Here is an 18815-nt window from a genome sequence, read left to right on the forward strand (position 1 = left end):
ACCAGCTATTATTATTAGCATAAGTGAGCCACTTGCTAAGAAATAAGCAAGCCAGAAGGCCTTGGATGATGTAGTAAGCTTACTCTATTCAGTTACATCATCACCCGAGAGTGGCCTGTGCAATCTTCATTAACTAAAGAAGCCATGCAACAATTACGTATTTTGAGCAATTTCCTATAGATAATTTCAGATAGATCAGTTAATGGCTGAAAATGTCTCAAGTAGTTTGGGAATTACCATAAAAATAGAACAGTGATTCTACAATAAACAAGATGGTAAATTATGAAACATCTTAATCCAAGTTTTTGCAGTCCATTAGCAGTGCAAAGAACTAGGGTGTGTGTTGTCACTCTTTCACTGTTTACCAAATATTTACTAAGTATCTATCGTGTAGCAACCATACAAATAAACATACTGGATACATATATGTATATATATAAATAGATACCATATTGCATCTAGGCAATTAAAAAAAACTCCAAAATGTCTTTTTAAATTATAGTGCTTTCTAAGTGTTTCCTATGTTGAGTGTTTTGAATTAAGACTGATACCCTTTATTATAAAGGATACAGAAACTATGGTTGTAAATCTATAGGAAATGAAATGTGGAACAACACTGTAGTTATCTAACACAACTGACCTCTTGCTGGCCATTTCCCCAAATTATAACACAAAAATAAAATAAAAAATAGAGAATTCAGTTATGAAAGTACAAAACTAGTGGGGTTGCAAATATCACAAAGGCTGGTAAACTTACAGAACCCAGTGTAATGCAGAAGCAGCAATGATTTTATTCTCAATTCTGACCTTCTAGAGCAGCGGTCACCAACCTTTCGGACCTCACGGACCACCAATGGTCCGCGGACCACCGGTTGGTGACTGCTGTCAATACAGATGCTGACAGAGTTACTGCTGAGAGAAATATAGTCAAAAAGGCAATACCCGAGCAGTTTAGTACAATGATTTTAAGCTTCTGAATGTGATCTGAACTAGTGGGGGTATTAAGGGTGTAAGGAGGTATCTTAAAGTTCTGCCCACTCTGGCCTTCCCCTCCTTCTGCCCCTCTCTACAGAAGTTCTTTAAACACACCTCTTTGGGCCCTCAGGCTCCTAGATACCCACCCTGAAAGTCACTGGTCTACAATGAGCCAAATGTCATTAGATACACATCTTTCAAATGATGTTTGCAATTATGTATACACCATATCAGTCAGTTATATTACATAAACAGTTTAGGAGCCTCCATGCTCAGAGGCATAAAAGAAACAGGTATAAAATTAGAATTTAGAGATTTGGTTTCTCTTTGATACAATACCAAAATTTATATGACATCTTTTAACAAACATGGCTAAACATACACCAAAAACCTGTGTGACATGTAACTTGATTCAATGAGTATATCCTGTCTAAGTGTGCTAATTACAGAAAGCCATTTCCAGTCCATTAAGTACATTTATTTTGACACAAAAAGGACTGTTGTGATATTAACTGTCTCCCACAGCCTGAATGTAAGCTTCATACAATTCTTGGTTTCAGATTCCACTAAAGGATTACAGGTTACCTTAGTGCATTAATCAGAACCCACTTACATTTTTTTACAATGGGACAAGGGCCAACTGGATGAGGAGTGATTTCTCTGCTTTTGCCAATACTAACAACTCTTGTGAATAAATGTATCCTAAGAAACCTAGACTCTGATCCTGGGAACACTGACTAGTGAAGGATAATCAGAGGGTAGGGGAGTAAGCAATCCTTTCAGATTTTAGAAGTTCCACTAGATTGATAAAAGTTTTCGTAACTATTTTTAGGGACAAAGTTCTTCAGGCTCTGTGGATCACTGCCTAGAGCACAAAGGACTGTCTCGCTTAGAAAGTACTTTATTCACCACTACTTCCACAAGGACCATCTAGGTAAGTATTTAAACAAATTAAACATTCCACTACCCTGTTTCACCTAAAAGTAGGGAAGATATAAGAAAAAAAAAAAAACAAAAACGGATGGGAAACCCATATTTATACTTGTAATGAGTAAACACAAAATTTCACAATGGTGGCTATTCTGACCATAACATACCATTCCTATTAACAACATAGGCCAGGTCCAAAGGCTAGAGATTAGGGATGTAAGGCCCAAGTACTAGTACAGAATCTCCTATGACCGAAAGCTAAGACAATAGCAATATCAAACCTCATGGTCTTTGATTTAAACAAACAGTGCTCTTCTGAAATCTAGCATGTCTATTTCCCAAACCATTGGAAGAGACCCAGTGTTCTTGTATTTTCTCTGAGCTCTTTCTTGTTACAGTAGCATTCTGGTGCTTTCTAGATACATGGCCATTACCACTACAGAAATCATCTACCAAACAAAAGCAACAATACACATTGAGCTGCAACAATACTGACCACCCACAAGTACTCAAGAGTTGTCTAAGTTGACTGTGTCCACATCTCTGGGGCACAAAGAATGCCTAATGTAATTTCTATCTTCCTTTAATATGAGACTTCTCCACTGGTAAATTTTAATGTTTCAAATGGAGAGATATAAAACATTAAACTGTCATGGAAATACAATTTATGGAATGAAAAAAACAAGAGTGAGCAAGACTCATTTATAATTAAATTATACATAATTAGGGAAAGATTAAAGTATTGATTTCTCTATCTTTTCTTCAAATACTTGATAGAGATACCCAATTTATAACATCTAAATGGTGGCAGTCTTAAGAACTTACTGCTAGCATTTCCCCCCAAAGCCTTTTTTTTGGAAGGGGGGGGGGATATACTCTATAAGATCCTGCTGAGGCTGATAGCACTGGGGGTGCTAAAAGTAATGCTACCTGCTCAGACCAATTTGCTGAGAATATGGGCAATAAAATTCCTAATTAGGGCATGATCTTTTACCTTCTCACAACCCATTACTTTCATGTCAACAGGATATAATCTGTACCAAAAAAGGGGGGGGGGTGCTGATTTTGCAGATAATGATTTTCTATCTTTGACCAAATACAACATGACCCACATCACACTCTAGAAGACTATCGGTAGAAAACAGCATGTCAACATCAATGATGCCAAAAGGCAGTTACCCTTTTAACATTCAGTAATAAAAACCAGGAAACTGAGCTCAAACAACTCCTAGAAACCTTAGTTTCTTAGTAAGTGGAAACTAAGAAACCTACCTGGGATGGGGGTTGAGAGGAAGATGAAAAGAATGGGAAGGGAAGGAAGTAGAGGTGATTTGTTTGGGACAGAAGAATTAGTATCTGATTTATAAGCACTGACTTAGGGAGGACTTGAGGAGTCTCTGTTTGCCTAATCAGAGCACTAATGCATCTGCTCAGAGGTAATTCCCTCAATGTTTGAGAAAAATTTACCATGGAGCCAAAGTTCTTTACTTTTGCTAGTAATGTGCCTTGTTGCTTTATTGACTCATAAGGGCTTTTATGCAAGAGGGGAAGATCAGAATGTACGGAACCTACATTTAGCTTTCTGAGAAAGAATGAAGTATCAAATAACCAACCTAAATACTTGGTCTTGGTTACACCTTCTAAAATCTCAACATATGGAAAAGAAGCAAAAAGGAAGCAACAATACTTTTAAAATATATGACGGTAGATATGTAAAAGCACCCTCTTACTTCTTGGGACAGGGTAATGAGCATGTTGAAAATAATCATGCAGCAGAACATTCCTTGCAATTATTATCCTTCCTCAATCACTTGAAGACACTCTCTAAGGCAGTGGTCACCAACCGGTGGTCTGTGGACCACTGGTGGTCAGTGAGGTCCAAAAGGTTGGCGACCACTGCTCTAAGGCATAAGCAATGGAACTGCCTCTGAAAACACTATTAAATGGAAAGTTTCCAAATCCACAAAAGAAAAAAGAAACACTTGGAAAATGAGAGACAAAGGAAGTGAAAGGCAAATAACCCACTCAAAGGCACAGAATTAGGTGAAAAGAAACTTGATACTATACTTTGGTTTTGCATTTTTGTATTCTTCAGTGTCTGTGTCCTCGTCCTCTGAGTACCAATTATCTCCTCTTCCTCCAGTCAAGAGGCCCCTGGCCGCCAACAGTCCTGCAGCATTTCCATAGCCAGTGTATTTCAGCAGGCTATCCACTGCAAAAACAGAACAGGTTTTAGACAGGAATCCTTGGGTGTGCACTAGCATCACTGACTACTCACCAACACCGGGACATTGGAGAATTAAAATGGAGAATTTTTCAAAGTGTGGTTGGTAGTGGTTACACTATGTGCTCTGAGGACCAATCTTTTTTCAGGTTTCTGAAATTCAAACAGCTGATTTGAATATACTTTGTTGCGGAAGTGGGGCCTCTCTGACCACCAGGGCATTGATTGGTAAGGGTGCTGTTTTAAGTTTTTGTTCACAAATCTTATTTCTTTATCCAGTTTTAGAGAAATGATGATTAGAAACGAGTTACTGGCATTTTACCAATATCGCACATCATGTAAAATTTTTCTTACACCCTTTGTAGGAACTGAAGGGAAAGAAAATAAGAAAACTTAAGGATATTAGCAAATAGAATGGGCTAAGTTACTGCTTTTTAAAAAAAAGTCAGCAATCTATATATGTAAAAGGTTAATATGCTAAGTGTCTGAGTGTCCGACCGGTTGGTATGATGCACACTGACCACCAGGGAGCAGACGCTCAATGCAGGAGCTGCCATGATGCACACTGGCCGGCACCATGGACCTGGAACCGACACACCAACACTCAGCTTCCCCCAGGTGGGACACAGGCCCCGCCATCACCTAGGAATAACACCCCACCAAATCGCAGCCAACACTGCCAAGACCCCATGGCACAAAATGGGGCCCACAGGCCAGTCCAGCCCAGAAACGGTCGCTGTGGGTGCCAGGTAATGACGTCATGTAGCAACACCCGGCTTCCTCTCCCTAGTGAGGACTAGCCTCTCTGCAGTTTCTTCAGCCCAGGAACATAACTTGCTTTATAACCAGGTGCAAACATTTCACAATTTAACCAAATGTCTGTGAAGCATTTTCCCGTGCCTCATCTCATTTGATCCTCACAGAAGTCCTGGAATAGGTAGATAGGAGACTTGGGGGAATCCTATTCTCTTTTCATTAGCCATAAAATGGAGATTTAGGACATTTAGAAACTTGACCCGACTGAAAGAAGTAAGAAATGGTGGACCTTGAAAATGACTTCAGGTTTCTCACTGTGCAGAATATAGTCAAACACTGCTGCAGTTAAATATTTTACCCTTTGTTACCCCTGCGTGATCTACAATAATAATCTGCTTTGTGTTGATATTTATTGCTGTGTTGCTGACAATTAACTGAAAGAGAAGTTGGGGTGCTTCACTGGGCTGGAAAAAGTTTAGCTTAATCAGAAAGCAGGTCTAATTAAGCAAGTTTATCCTATCCTATATAATAAGAGTCCAATATGCTAAGTGTCCGGTCATCCATTCAACCAATCAAAGCGTAATATGCTAATGATATGCTAAGGCGGCTCAACCACTCGCTATGACATGCACTGACCACCAGGGGTTAAACACTCCGACCAGTAGGTTAGCTTGCTGCTGGGGTCTGGCCAATTGGGACTGAGAGAGATGGGCCGGACATGCCCTGGAGCCCTCCTGCATCCCTCCCCAGCCCAGATCATGCACCAGTGGGGTCCCTCGGCCTGGCCTGTGCCCTCTTGCAATCTGGGACCCCTCGGGGAATGTCGGAGAGCCAGTTTCGGCCCGACAGCGGAACGACCGGTCGCTATGATGCGCACTGCCCACCAGGGGGCAGACGCTCAGCGCTGGAGCTGCCCCCTGGTGGTCAGTGCGCTCCCACAGGGGGAGCTCCACTCAGCCAGAAGCCAGGCTCATGGCTGGTGAGCGCAGTGGCGGTGGCGGGAGCTTCTCCCACCTCCGCAGCAGCGCTAAGGATGTATGACTGATGGCTTAGGCCTGCTCCTAAGCCATCAGTTGGACATCCCCCGAGGGCTCCCGGACTGCGTGAGGGTGCAGGCCGGGCTGAGGGTCCACCCTCCCCCTGAGTGCATGAATTTTGTGCACTGGGCCTCAAGTATATACATAAAAGGCTAAGTTGATTCGCACATGCACGATACATATAAAGCTCTCACTGGCACCAACTGCAGGTGTGTGTTTCTGTCACTGTAGATCGTGAATTTGGTTGACATTTCTATTATAGAGAAAGAGCGAATAGCAATATTAAAATATTTCTTCTAATTAATTTCCTTTCAATGTGCATGAATTCGTGTACTGGGCCACTAGTAAAATATATGAAAACACACAGAATCCACTGAGTAGGGAGGCTCGGGAGTTAGGCTTGCTGGATTTCAATAATGAACACGTACTAGCTGGTTGACCCTGAGATGTTATTTTGCAGCTCTGTACCCACATTTTCTAATCTGGAGAATTGGAATAATATCTACCTCACAGGTCAACACATGCAAAGTGCTTAAAAAAGTGTCTGGCACAAAGTATTTTCCTAGTCATATAGGTGAAATGATCACTGATCATTTTCTGACTTAATCTTACTGGTAGTCAACCCAAATAAACAAGCCCCAACGAAGCATTTGGCGCAGATCCCCTCTAAGTAATACATTGCTTGTCACCAATGTAAGGTGATTATCTCTAAGAGAAGCAGACATGTAACACTTTTTCAGGAAAACCTTGAAGTGTAGGAGTTTTCCTTTGTGTGTATGGTTTCTAAGCAACTTTAAGGAAGATACTGAGCAATCACTAGCAGCTTTATATAGAAGTACTTTCTTTCCTTCAGACAATTTGAAGGTGAACACTAAAATATTCAATCAAAAGATAAAAATCGGCAAAACTTACTTAAGGCTTTCAATAAAATGGCAACTAAAGACAACTGTAGGAAGCAAAACAACACTATCCTATCCATGTGTAAGGCCTCAGTAAAATCTACATCTGAAATACACTGGAATTCATATCACTTACCTCAAAAAGATAAAATAAAGCTGGAGAAGATTCAGAGGAGAGCCCTGGCTGGTTTGGGTCAGTGGATAGAGTGTTGGCCTGTGGACTGAAGGGTCCCGGGTTTGATTCTGGTCAATGGCACATGCCTGTGTTGTGGGTTTGATCCCCGGGCAGGGGGGGGGGGCATGCAAGAGGCAACCAATCAATGATTCTCTCTCATCATTGATGTTTCTGTCTCTCTGTCCCTCTCCCTTCCTCTCTGAAATCAATAAAAATATATTAAAAAATAAAAGATTCAGAGGAGAGCAATTAAAATAATTCTGGGAACTAGAAAGGGGCAATGGATAGGGAAATAGGTGGGAAAGGACAGAGGATAACTGTGATAAGAGTATGAAATTATGAAGGGTGTGAATAGAATAAATAGACCAACCAGGAGAGAGTTGGCCATTAAATTTTCAAATACTTGAACTACAGGGTAGCTCCCTTGACAGTAAAAATAAAAGGAAGTCCTGCTTTCAAAGAATATAGCAAACTGGTGAAATTTATGCAAAAAGAAACATGTATTAATAATATAAGTAGTGCTCGCTTCAGCAGCACATATACTAAAATTGGAACGATACAGAGAAGATTAGCATGGCCCCTGCGCAAGGATGACACGCAAATTCATGAAGCGTTCCATATTTTAAAAAAATATATATATATAGATATATATGTAGATTAAATACAGTTTACACTCTAAGTTTCGACCATTTGCTACCTTAAAAACCTATTGGTAACTATGGTTTCTTTGGTAATAATTCTCAGTGGGTGCTCAATAAAATCATATTACAATTTAATGAGAGATCATGGTGGTGTAATTTGAAAGCCCTCGGAATACATCTGATCTGCTCTCTCTTGCATTCAGAGCTTCTGCAAGATGAAGTGGTTTAGAGAAATCAAAGAATTCTTAATGGGTTATTAGGAAAAGTGAATATCCAGTGTATACAGGTATTCTTAATATTCATGGAATCAGACATGACCTTAATGACACAGTCACTGAGGTCAAAGGATCATAGATCTGAACCCACATGGCATACTCTCTCACTGAATGCGTTTTTTATAGGGTTTATTATTATTATTGTTTTTTTAACAAATAAGGATGTTTAGTGGTCCAGAAAAGAAATATTCACTGAAATTGTGGAAGTCTAAAGTGAGATATGAATAAATGGTCTAAATGAATATACCCAAAAACAAAATAACAATAAAAAGACACAAAATGTAACCACCTACAATAGCTAAAGATGAAAACAGTTTAAGAATTCAGAGTTTATCAAAGTCCAAAATAGATGAAAAAGAAGTAAACAGAACACTAAATAACCTGCTTTCTTATGCAGATTGTCTTCCTGGAAGCCAGTTAATAGAAAAATTTCCTAGCACTTTCATGAAAATAACGCTTACTTCTCATTCACTGGAACAAACATGTGCCAACTCTCTGACAGCTTCAGTTACAGAGACAATTTAAGACCCACCTTGTCTTAATAGCCTCAAAGCAGATGAGGCTATAGCCAATAGTTTTAAAATAAAATGAACTTTTGTTAATAGCATAAAATACTTAAAATGGGGGTTGGGTTGGGAAGACAAATGGACTACATAATTCTCATAGTAAGAAGCATTTTCCTTGTGAAGTTCTGACTGATATTATATATTTTCAGTCTTTGGTCAGGAATTTGCATATGCGAAGGACTTAAGTAATACACTGATTTTCAACTGCACCAATGATTGGCGCTCCTAACCCCCACCCTGCTGAAGGGTCAACTATATTTGGTGGGGTGTTTCTAGCTACTTTTTCGTCTACTTTCAAATACATTGTATAACATCCTATTTGATATTGGGAAAATAGTAAAAAGGAAAATGGACTGAACTTGAATGGTAAGGTGAGCTGCTAAAGGCAAAGAAAAGATATTCTGTTTAAAAGAAAAAGAAACACAAGTATATGTGTTCTTTGTCATGGTAACCATCCATACAGTTAGGTGAAACTGCTACAAAAATGAAACAAATAGCACTCAGAAAGTTGCAAGAAATATCTCACCATTATGTTATCAAGATGCCAGAGGGCACTATGAACAGAGGAAAGCAAACAGCAGCACACTGCAAAGTCAGAGCGACACTGGCAGTCACGGTATCACTGCTTCCACAAACACGGGTATTATCACACTCTACCATGAAAATGAAAATGAGGTTTAGCCCTTTTACCAAGGAAAAAGAATGGCAGAGCCACAGTCTACCCAGAGGCCCTTCCCCCTTCTCTGTTACACATAATCCTTTCCTTCCAAATACTTCTAGAAATCCTACCTATACAGTGGTTCTCAACCTTCTGGCCCTTTAAATATAGTTCCTCATGTTGTGACCCAACCATAAAATTATTTTCGTTGCTACTTCATAACTGTAATGTTGCTACTGTTATGAATTGTAATGTAAATATCTGATATGCAGGATGGTCTTAGGCGACCCCTGTGAAAGGGTCATTCGACCGCCAAAGGGGTTGCGACCCACAGGTTGAGAACCGCTGCTATACTAGCTTCCTCTAACTACTCTTCTATGACTAGTCTCACATCCCTCCATACAATACCTGCTATACCTTCGTAAAGCAAAAGTGTGACAGTAATGCCTTCCTGGATGAAACTTCTAATTTCTCCCCTAAAAGCTGAAGCTCAAGTTCTACAACAGGGCCAAACAGGTTCTTCATCTTCTGGCCTTTGCTTTCTTTCTCAAGCTCATCTTATTACTGTACACATTGCCAATCACTGCACCTTGGACTAGTTTTCTTTTCTGTGTATACCAAGGCAGTGGCCCCTTTCTCTGTCCTCTCCTGTGAAGACTTTCTTTGACTTTCTCCACATCACCCAACCATTCTCTCTTCCAGGAGGTCACAGAACCTGACACACTCCTCTCTTCTGGTGCTTACCATAGTGCATTGAAAGTATTCCTTTTAATGTAGAAATCTACAGGACAAGGTACAGGGGGTGCCAAAGTAGGTTATAGTTATTCATATGGGAAATAACAGTTTAATACAAGAATAAACTGTTTTGTGTATTCACAACTATAAGCCTACTTTTGTCCACCACAGTAAATTCAGAGAGAGCACAAATGTTTGTTCTTTTGTTAAACCCTAGGGCACCTACTATCTGTAAGGTACCTTGTTAATACTAGGGATCCAAAGATGAAGAAGACATAATCTTTGACCTAAAGAAACTAATGTCCAGAATGAAAGTTCAACACATAAAAAAGTTACAACATAGCAAATGCGGAAAGTATTAAAAACAGAGAAAAGTAAAAATGATACAGGGCAGAGAATGATTAAATCTGCCTTGAATGATCAGAAATGTCTTTACAGAGATAATGCTTAACACACTTCAAGGATAAACAAAGCTCACTATGCTAACAAAGACAGGGAAAGGCATTCTATGCAAAACCAACAGCACCTGCCAAGTCATGCAGATATGCCAAGAAATGGTGCAGTATAATCAGGAAAGAATGAAGAACTCAGTACAATTAAGAATACACTACGAAGATAGGCATGGAGGGAAATTTTGGATTTTACCATGCAGGTGACAAGAAGTCATTAAAACTTTTACAAGAATGAGTGATATAATTATACTTGCATTTTTAGAACAACCCCTCTGTTAACCATGTGGAAGACAAATAGAAGAAAACCTGACCAGACAGAGATGACTACTTTAATAGTTTATTAAGTGGTACTTAGATTTGGGAATGCCCAGCAAATAGGCTGAAGCAGAAGTCAAAGGAGTGATCACTTCAGGGGCCAGAAGAGAACTCTAAAGAATAGTGGCAATAAAATGTGGACAAAGATAGGAGTTAGCAAATGAGACTGAAAAGAAGAGACAGAAATCCAGGTGTGCGGTAGCACAGAAACAGAGTAGTCAATAGTGTCAACTGTTAGTGAGAGATGCAGCAAAGATAAGAACCAAAAAGTAACTGCTGTGTAATTTGTTAGTTAACCTGTGACCTGACTGAGCATTTTCAATGGACTCTGGGGAGGAACAGCAGGGGACAGCCTGACTGGCAGCAAGGCGAATCCTGAGTGGGTAGTAAGGTACTGAAAAGAAAAGCAGGTGAATTTTTCAAGATGCTGAGACGTGAAGATGCATATAGGTTGAGGAAAATACAGGGAGAGTTAGAAACAAACAAAAGAATAGAGGATAAGAACGGATGGAGCAAGCCTTCTGAGAAGACAGGAAGAGAAAAGATCAATAGGAAAGGAGAACTGCTTGGCTCTGAGATAAAGAGACACCTATTCCTCTGAGAGAGAAAGGAGACAAAAGTAAGTTTATAAAGGTGAGGGATCTCAAGCCTTATTTATCTCCGCAATTCAGCCCCTACCACAATGCCTAGCACATACTGGGAAGTAATGAATATGTTAAAAGGGGGGAAACCTCACCAAGGCAGGGAGTTTTTAAAAATATTTTCTTTTATTAAACCACGTTAGGTCTAACTTTAGGCCCCTTCAGAAAGTATATAATTTGCAGAGCAGGTAATAAGAGTTTAGTTTTGTCAGGGCTCCACAAAACAAGTGAGTAGCATGAGCACATGTTAGCTGGAGATTCAGTTTAGCTGGCACAGATGGGTATTGAAGATACTTGGATAGTTCTTTCTGTGCCAAGTTTTCCATAAAATGTTGCCCTTTGTATTTCACCCTATTTCAGTTTTCTTTCTTAATCCAGTCTCTGTGTTCCTAACCCAGTTTGACAGCTGCCTGTTGTCTCTACTTAGTGTCTGACTTTTGAGCCTGGATCACAGTACCTTCACTTTCAAGCAGCTTTGAATATCCTTAAGAGGGAGGTCAGCCACTGTGATAAATTACTTAACATTTATTTCATTTCGATACAGTGGGTCTCCAAACACAACCCAAATTCCAAGATCTGATGACTTTTATAAGTTGAATGTGGACTACAAACGTTTTTTGCCCCAGATTTTAAAATTGGAATTAGTTGACAGAATTTAAAAACTGGGAGTTTTTATGTAAAAATTCAGAGTCCTGGCCTCTCTTGGAAAATCTATAAGATTTGGTAATACTGACCTACATGTTCCTCCATGGTAATAATCAGTGGGAGCCAAACAGTAGCAATGTCCTCTTTCTAGTTGCCCCCTGCTCACCCTCTTGTCCTCAGTCCCAACCTACTATCTCCCCAACAATGAGCTAAGTGTCAGTTTTCATTTATCATCTTACGTCCACTCCATTTGACTTACTTTTATTACCAGCCTGGCACTTGTAGGCATTTGTGTTATAACCCTTGATAAGAAAGTAAATAATACAAATGAGGGCAGGGACCTTATTTTTCTTGTATACATACCTCTGTATTCTCAAGGTCTAGCTCAAAAATATTTGCTAAATAAATTTTTATTCCAGAAGAATAAATCTACTAAACTTAAAAACAAATTGGAAGGAGAAGCAGAGGAAAATATATGGATTGTTAGAGGTCAAATGAGAAAGATACAATTTTGCTAATATGGGTTGGTTTGGGGCCCAAAGTTAGGACTATGAAACACAAATGTTGGGTCCAAGGGGGAATGAAGTGAAACATTTCAAATGAAAAACAATTAACAAACTCCTTTATAAATGCATATACTATTATTCACTATGACATTCACTAAGTCATTAGTAAGGTGACTATATTTATATGTGTAATTTATGTACTTAGATATGTAATTATAGAAGAAATAAACTTTATTTTCCCTCATTTAATAACTTTTTTAGAAGTAACACAAGAAATGCATGCTTACTGTAGGAAAAAAATTACAAAGCAGAGAACTCAAAAGCAAGTTAACAGTCATCCTACTACTCAGAGATAACAATGGATAATATTTTGGTGTATATTTTGATACACCTTTTTTAATAAATAGATATGTGTGTGTGTATAATTATACTTTAAAAAAACAACAAATTTATGATTTCAGAAAAATTTATTCAATTCGGCCAGTATTTGCAGATTATGTGCAAGGTACTACACCTGTCACTTAATTCCAAAATGCTATATTAATTTTTTTCAAAGTCATGAAAGAATTGAATTGTTTAAAAGAGCAGATATTAAATAACTAGTCTATGATAATAGCTGAAGATAATTATTATGAGAGGAAATATGGAATGATAATACTCAAATTTGGGCTTTAGCCCTAAACAACTATGTAACCTTCAGTAAGTTACTGAAAGGCTCTCAAATGCAAGGGTGCCTCTTTTACGACATTAAAATAATAATGATATTTATCTTAGAGAGGTCTTATGAGAATGATGGGATTATGACATAGGACATTTGGCACAAGATACCTCAACACAGCTGCTATTGTCATTGTTATGACATTGATCAGATTATGTTGCTAATATACCATCTTAATAGGAACTGAAGTGGTTGGATCAATCAGTCAGAAATGAAGTTTAAGAATTCAATGGATACAACTCAGTAGTAAAAAAAACGAATATAGTTGACCATTGAACAATATAGATTTGAACTGTGTGTGTGGGTCTGTTTGTATGTAGATTTTTTTCAATAATTATGTATAGTACTATAAATATATATTCTCTTCCTTATTACTTTCTTAACTTTTTTTCCTTTAGCTTACTTTACAAAGTATATGTTAATTGACGGTTTATGTTCCTGTCAACAGTAAGTTATTAGTAGTTAAGTTTTTGGGGAGTCAGAGTTACATGTGGGTTTTCAACTGTGTGTGGGGTCGGCACCCCTAAACCTCCATGTTGTTTAAAGGTTAACTGTAGTTCAGTTATAAGTGGGCAAAGGACCAGAATAAGCATTGTCCCAAGGAAAACAGCAGCACATGAAAAGGTGCACAACATCCCTAATTATTAGGGAAATACATATCAAAACCACAATGAGAGATCACCTCACACCTGTTAGGATGGCTTTTATCAAAAAAAAAACAAGAGACGGTAAGTGTTGCAAGGATGTGGTGAAAAGGGATTCCTTTTACACTGTTGGTGTAAATGTAAGCTGGTGCAACCACTATGGAAGACAGTATGCAGGTTTCTCAAAAAATTAAAAATAGAACTATATGATCTAACAATCCAACTACTGGGTATATTTCCAAAGGAATGAAATTAGTATTCCCAAGAGATATCTGCATTTCCATGTTTGTTGCAGTATTATATACAACTAGGGGCCCAGTGCATGAATTCGTGCACCTTGAAAGGAACTGTGGGCTGTGAGGCTGCAGTGGGCACAGGGGCAGATCTCAGCCCATCCTCCATGCCCCCGCCCGGCCCCTCCCACCACTGCTGCTCCCGCCACAGCCGCTCCCACGTGCTGATGGCGCTGGCCCCGTTTGCACCCACTGATGGCACGGAGCAACTGGGGCCAGCGCCAGCAGCGGGTCCAAGTGGGGCTGGGGCCGTCAGCAGGTGCGAGTGGGGGCTGCTGCCCTGATCATCCCTTAGGAGCAAGGGGAGGTGGAGAAGCCCTGAGGGACGATCGGGGCCGGCAGCCACTGCTCGCACCTGCTGATGGCGCCAAGCGATCGGGGCCAGTGCTAGGTGCCGTCAGTGGGTGCGAGCGGGGCTGGCGCTGGCAGCATGTGCAAGGGCTGGTGGGACCATGGCATGCAGGAGCAAAGAATTTTCAGTAACCACCAGAGGCTTGACCTGATGACAGCGACCGGCGCCCCGCTTTGGTCTGGCGCCCCTGCTCACCTGCTCCACCATCCCACCATGGCCGATGCCCACCAAGTTCCGTGCGTGCCCCCTGGTGGTCAGTGCACGTCATAGCAACCGGTTGTTCTGCCGTTTGGTCTATTTGCATATTAGGGTTTTATATATATAGATAACCAAGATATGGAAATGAGTTAAGTGTCCATCGATAGATGAATGGATAAAGGAGATGTGGTAAATATATACGTATATGTATATAAAATGTAATATTATTTAGCCTTGACAAAAGAGGAAATCCTGCTATTTGTGATAACATGGATAAACCTAGAGAACTTTATGTGAAGTGAATAAGCCACATACTGTATGATCTTACTTATATGTGAAATCTTAAAAAACAAACAACCCTGGCTAGTGTGGCTCAGTTGGTTGGAGAGTCGTCCTGTGCACTGCAAGGTCTTGGGTTCGTTTCCCAGCCAGAGCACATACCTAGGTTTCGGGTTCAGTCCAGGTGGGGGAACATGCGGGAGGCAACTGATCTATGTCTGTCTGTCTGTCTCTCCACCTACCTCCCTCTCTAAAATCAATAAAAAATAAATAAAGAGCAAACATATTTAAAAACAAAAACAAAACATACACACAAAAAAACAACTCATAGAGCCAGAATACAATGGTGGTTACCAGGGGGTTGGGTAGAGGTTATGGGAAATGGGGAAATGCTGGTCAAAGAGCATAAGCCTCCAGTTATAGCATGAGTATGTTCTGGGGATCTAATGTACAGTATGGTGACCGTAATTAACAGTTACTGTACACTTGAAATGTGCTAAGAGAGTAAATCTTAAGGTTCTCACCACACACACACACACACACTTGGTAACTATGTGAGGTAGTAGGTATATTAACCTGACTGTAGTAGTCATTTCACAATGTACATGTATATCAAATCATTGTGCTGTGTACTTCAAATACATACAATTTTATCTGTTAATTATACCTTGATAAAGCTGGGCTAAAGAAAAAACAGAATTCAACTGACTTAAGATTTTGAGAGGAGTAAAGTTTTCTATCTCCAAATTATCTATCTCAAAAAACTGGGGTACTATAAAGGAGTGGAAAATAAAATCTGCTTAGATGGGACTTTTTTACTAGTACATTTATAAACCAGGAGATGAAGAAACAAGTAAGAATATCAGAATAGTCAAAGTACCTTATTTGGAGAACTTGCCTTTTGCAGAGCAAACAACCCATACAATTTTAGGAAACACCTTTCAAATGTATCTCAAAAGACAATCGCTTTATATATACTTATAAAATAGTATTTATTACATTGCAGTGTAGTTATTTTATGTAGTTACTAGAGGCCCAGTGCACGAAATTCGTGCATGGGTAGGGTCCCTAGGCCTGACCAACGATCAGGGTGGATCAGATTCCCCGCCTACCTGCCTCCTCCTTCCCTCACTCCCTCAGCACCCCACCGCCACCACTGGCCACCCACCATGTTCCGTGCCGCCCCCTGGTGGTCAGCGCATGTCACAGCAAGTGATCGAACTCCCGGTCTCCTGGTCAAACTCCCGAGGGGACACTTTGCATTAGCCTTTTATATATACACTGAGTGGCCAGATTATTATGACCACCTGAAGTTTGTAGGCAAATTAGCTATAATTTTGCGCTGAAGTTGCTAGAGGGGCCAGACCATTATAAAATATGGAAGCAGGGTGTTTACCACAACAGTAGAAGGTGATTTTTTTCTGAAGATATAGGTGAAAACACGTGATTTTACAGCTCCTGTACATGGATATATATATATATATATATATATATATATATATATATATGTATATATATATATATAAATGGGGGTGGGGGTGTGTGTATACATACACACACACACACACACACACACAGAGTATATATAGATTTTAAAATTAGAGGCCCAATGCTGGATTCGTCCAGGGCCGTGTCTGGCCCATCTCACCCAGTCCTGATCCGGGCCAATTGGGACCATCTCACCCAGTCCCGATTGGGGCAGCCGGCTGGGGAGGTACCATGGGAGGTTGGCCAGCCAGGGAGGGACCACGGGAGGGCTCCAGGGTGTGTCCTGTCTGGCCCGTCTTGCCCAGTCCTGATCGGCCAGACCCCAGCAGCAAGCTAACCTACGCGGTCAGAGCTTCTGCACCCTGGTGGTCAGTGGACGTCATAGTGACTGGTCGAACAGTCGAATGAACGGTTGGACACTTAGCATATTAGGCTTTTATTATATAGGATTTCTCTCTACTTCTGTCTTACCCTGTTCCAAGGGTAAAGGTTGTACCTTGTACACTTTTGAACTTCCATCTACTACAGCAATTTTCAACCTTTTTCATCTCATGGCACACATAATTACTAAAATTATATGGCACACCAAAAAATATATTTTTTGCAGACATGACAGATTCATTCACAGCAGATGGCTATTGTTGTGTTGACTGTTGTAATTATTTTATTGGACAATCTAAGGAAAAGAAGTCAGTGCCCCTGACTAAACAGTCAGGTATTGCATGTTTTAAAAATTCTTATGTGCCCCGGCACATTGGTTGAAAATCACTGATCTGGTCTATTATGTAGCTTATATTCTATAACAATTTATTGACTAAAGAACTTAGTGAAGAAGCCTATAATTTCAATTCCAAAAGAAATTAAAAAGAGGAACTAACTCAGGCCTTTATCTGGTTATCAAAATTGCAGCACCTGAATTAGTTAAGCAGATTTTTTCATAATGGATCCAGGTCCTGGCTCATCAAGATTAAGAAGTCTGGATTAATGATACAGAAGGCAGAGTGTAAATGTGAGTGTGTCTGGAAATGTATCTGCATGTCTCAATGAATTCAGAAGCATACAGAAAATGTTTTAAAATTATTACATTTAATATCTCCTTAGGCCTCTAATAGAACAGATAGAGAGGCAATCTTTGAAAAGAGTGGAATGATATGGCCAGTTCTATCAGAACAATTTTGCAAACTCCCTCAGAAAAATAACAAAGTAGAGGGCAAAGAGAATTTAACCTACCTCTCTCCTTGCAAAGGACGAAAAGGAATTCAGCAGCAATTTGTTTGACTCCAAGGTCAACATGTGTCATGAGGCGCACCAGCTTGTTTCTCACAGTTGAGCCAACTTCAGGTCGATTTGTCACATCCCTCAGTGGGGGTAAAACCTAATGGCACAAATGCAAAAAACCATCATCAATCGTGGGTACTAGAGCAAGAAAGGATGACACCATGAAACTGGTCAGTCTTGTACTGTCTACTGAACCCAGTTTTGTAAGTGTGAAAAAAGCATTTAAAAAATAAACAGGTTTGTTTCCAAATAAAATAAAACTAAGCAGCAATAATAACAAACCTCATGCCTATACTGAAATTTCGTTTGAAGAGAAACATCTCTTCACTGTACCAGCATGATATACTCAAATCCGTTTCTGAGCTTTACTCATCACAGCACCTGGGACGCCTCTGCTTGCCTGTATCAAAATCCATTTTAAAGTCTGGATCAAGTTTCTCTTTCTTCCATGAGGCTTCCTTAATACCCTGACTCATATAGACTTTTCCTTTCTTTTAATTCTTGCATTTTCTGTTCACTAGAAAAAAAATCTGTACTTATGCTTTTAGTTGTTTTATTTTATAGTAAAAAGGTTACTAATTATTACTTCCTATATGCTAGTTGCTGAAATTGATGATATACATATATTCTCTATAATCAATCCTTACCATCAACTCTATTTTATAGACTAAGCCTTGAAAGGCTTACATAACTTGCTTGGTTTGTCTGTTCTGCTCATTCTGTCACCCATCCACCTACCCAGACTCCTCCTCTTCTGGTTCTCCTCTTATCTCACTGGTTGCTTTATCTCAGTCTCTTCTACTGATTCTCTTCTCTCCTGTTTTCTGAGTGTTGTAAAATTCAAAGATTGAGTTCTTGGGCAACATTTCTTCACTATTTTCACAATTAGAGCTATTAATGATCTCATCCAGTTTTATGGCATTACTAGAGGCCCGATGCACGAAATTCATGCAAGAGTAGGCCTTCTTTCCCCCGGCTACCAGCACCAGCTTCCCTCTAGCACCCGGGACCCAGGCTTCCCTCCAGCACCCGGGACCTGAGCTTCCCTCGCAGCCCCGGTTTCGTCTGGAAGGACGTCCGGTCTAATTAGCATATTACGCTTTTATAATAGACTAGAGGCCCGGTGCACGAAATC

At 39.9% G+C, this 18815-nt stretch overlaps 1 protein-coding gene, 1 long non-coding RNA gene and 1 other non-coding gene across 9 annotated transcripts in view; 2 read left to right on the forward strand and 1 right to left on the reverse strand.

The window, feature by feature from the left end:
* Positions 1-4362, forward strand: part of LOC102428078 — a 78635-nt gene extending 74273 nt beyond the window's left edge. Inside the window, exons 7-8 of the long non-coding RNA XR_002830216.1 lie at positions 1808-1909; positions 4279-4362. This is a non-coding gene — a long non-coding RNA (uncharacterized LOC102428078). The remainder of the gene's footprint in view (positions 1-1807; positions 1910-4278) is intronic.
* Positions 1-18815, reverse strand: part of RIC8B (RIC8 guanine nucleotide exchange factor B) — a 107735-nt gene that overhangs the window by 22154 nt on the left and 66766 nt on the right. For 6 of the 7 annotated variants that reach the window (XR_002830212.1, XR_002830213.1, XM_006092726.3 and 3 more), the window contains exons 7-8: positions 17633-17777; positions 3973-4117 (exon numbers count right to left, since the gene is read on the reverse strand). Coding sequence is in view for 5 of the 7 variants with exons in the window: in XM_006092726.3 (XP_006092788.1) it covers positions 3973-4117; positions 17633-17777 (290 nt within the window). In the remaining 2 variants the exon portion in view is untranslated. Of the gene's footprint in view, positions 1-3972; positions 4118-17314; positions 17379-17632; positions 17778-18815 lie in introns of all 7 variants that reach the window. The other variant, XM_023757243.1, reaches the window with a different exon arrangement.
* LOC111826804 lies at positions 7515-7621 on the forward strand. Its single transcript, XR_002830224.1, has one exon. It is a non-coding gene; the product is annotated as a U6 spliceosomal RNA (small nuclear RNA).

Source organism: Myotis lucifugus, unplaced genomic scaffold (genome assembly GCF_000147115.1).
Source record: "Myotis lucifugus unplaced genomic scaffold, Myoluc2.0 scaffold_103, whole genome shotgun sequence".
Classification (NCBI taxonomy): domain Eukaryota; kingdom Metazoa; phylum Chordata; class Mammalia; order Chiroptera; family Vespertilionidae; genus Myotis; species Myotis lucifugus.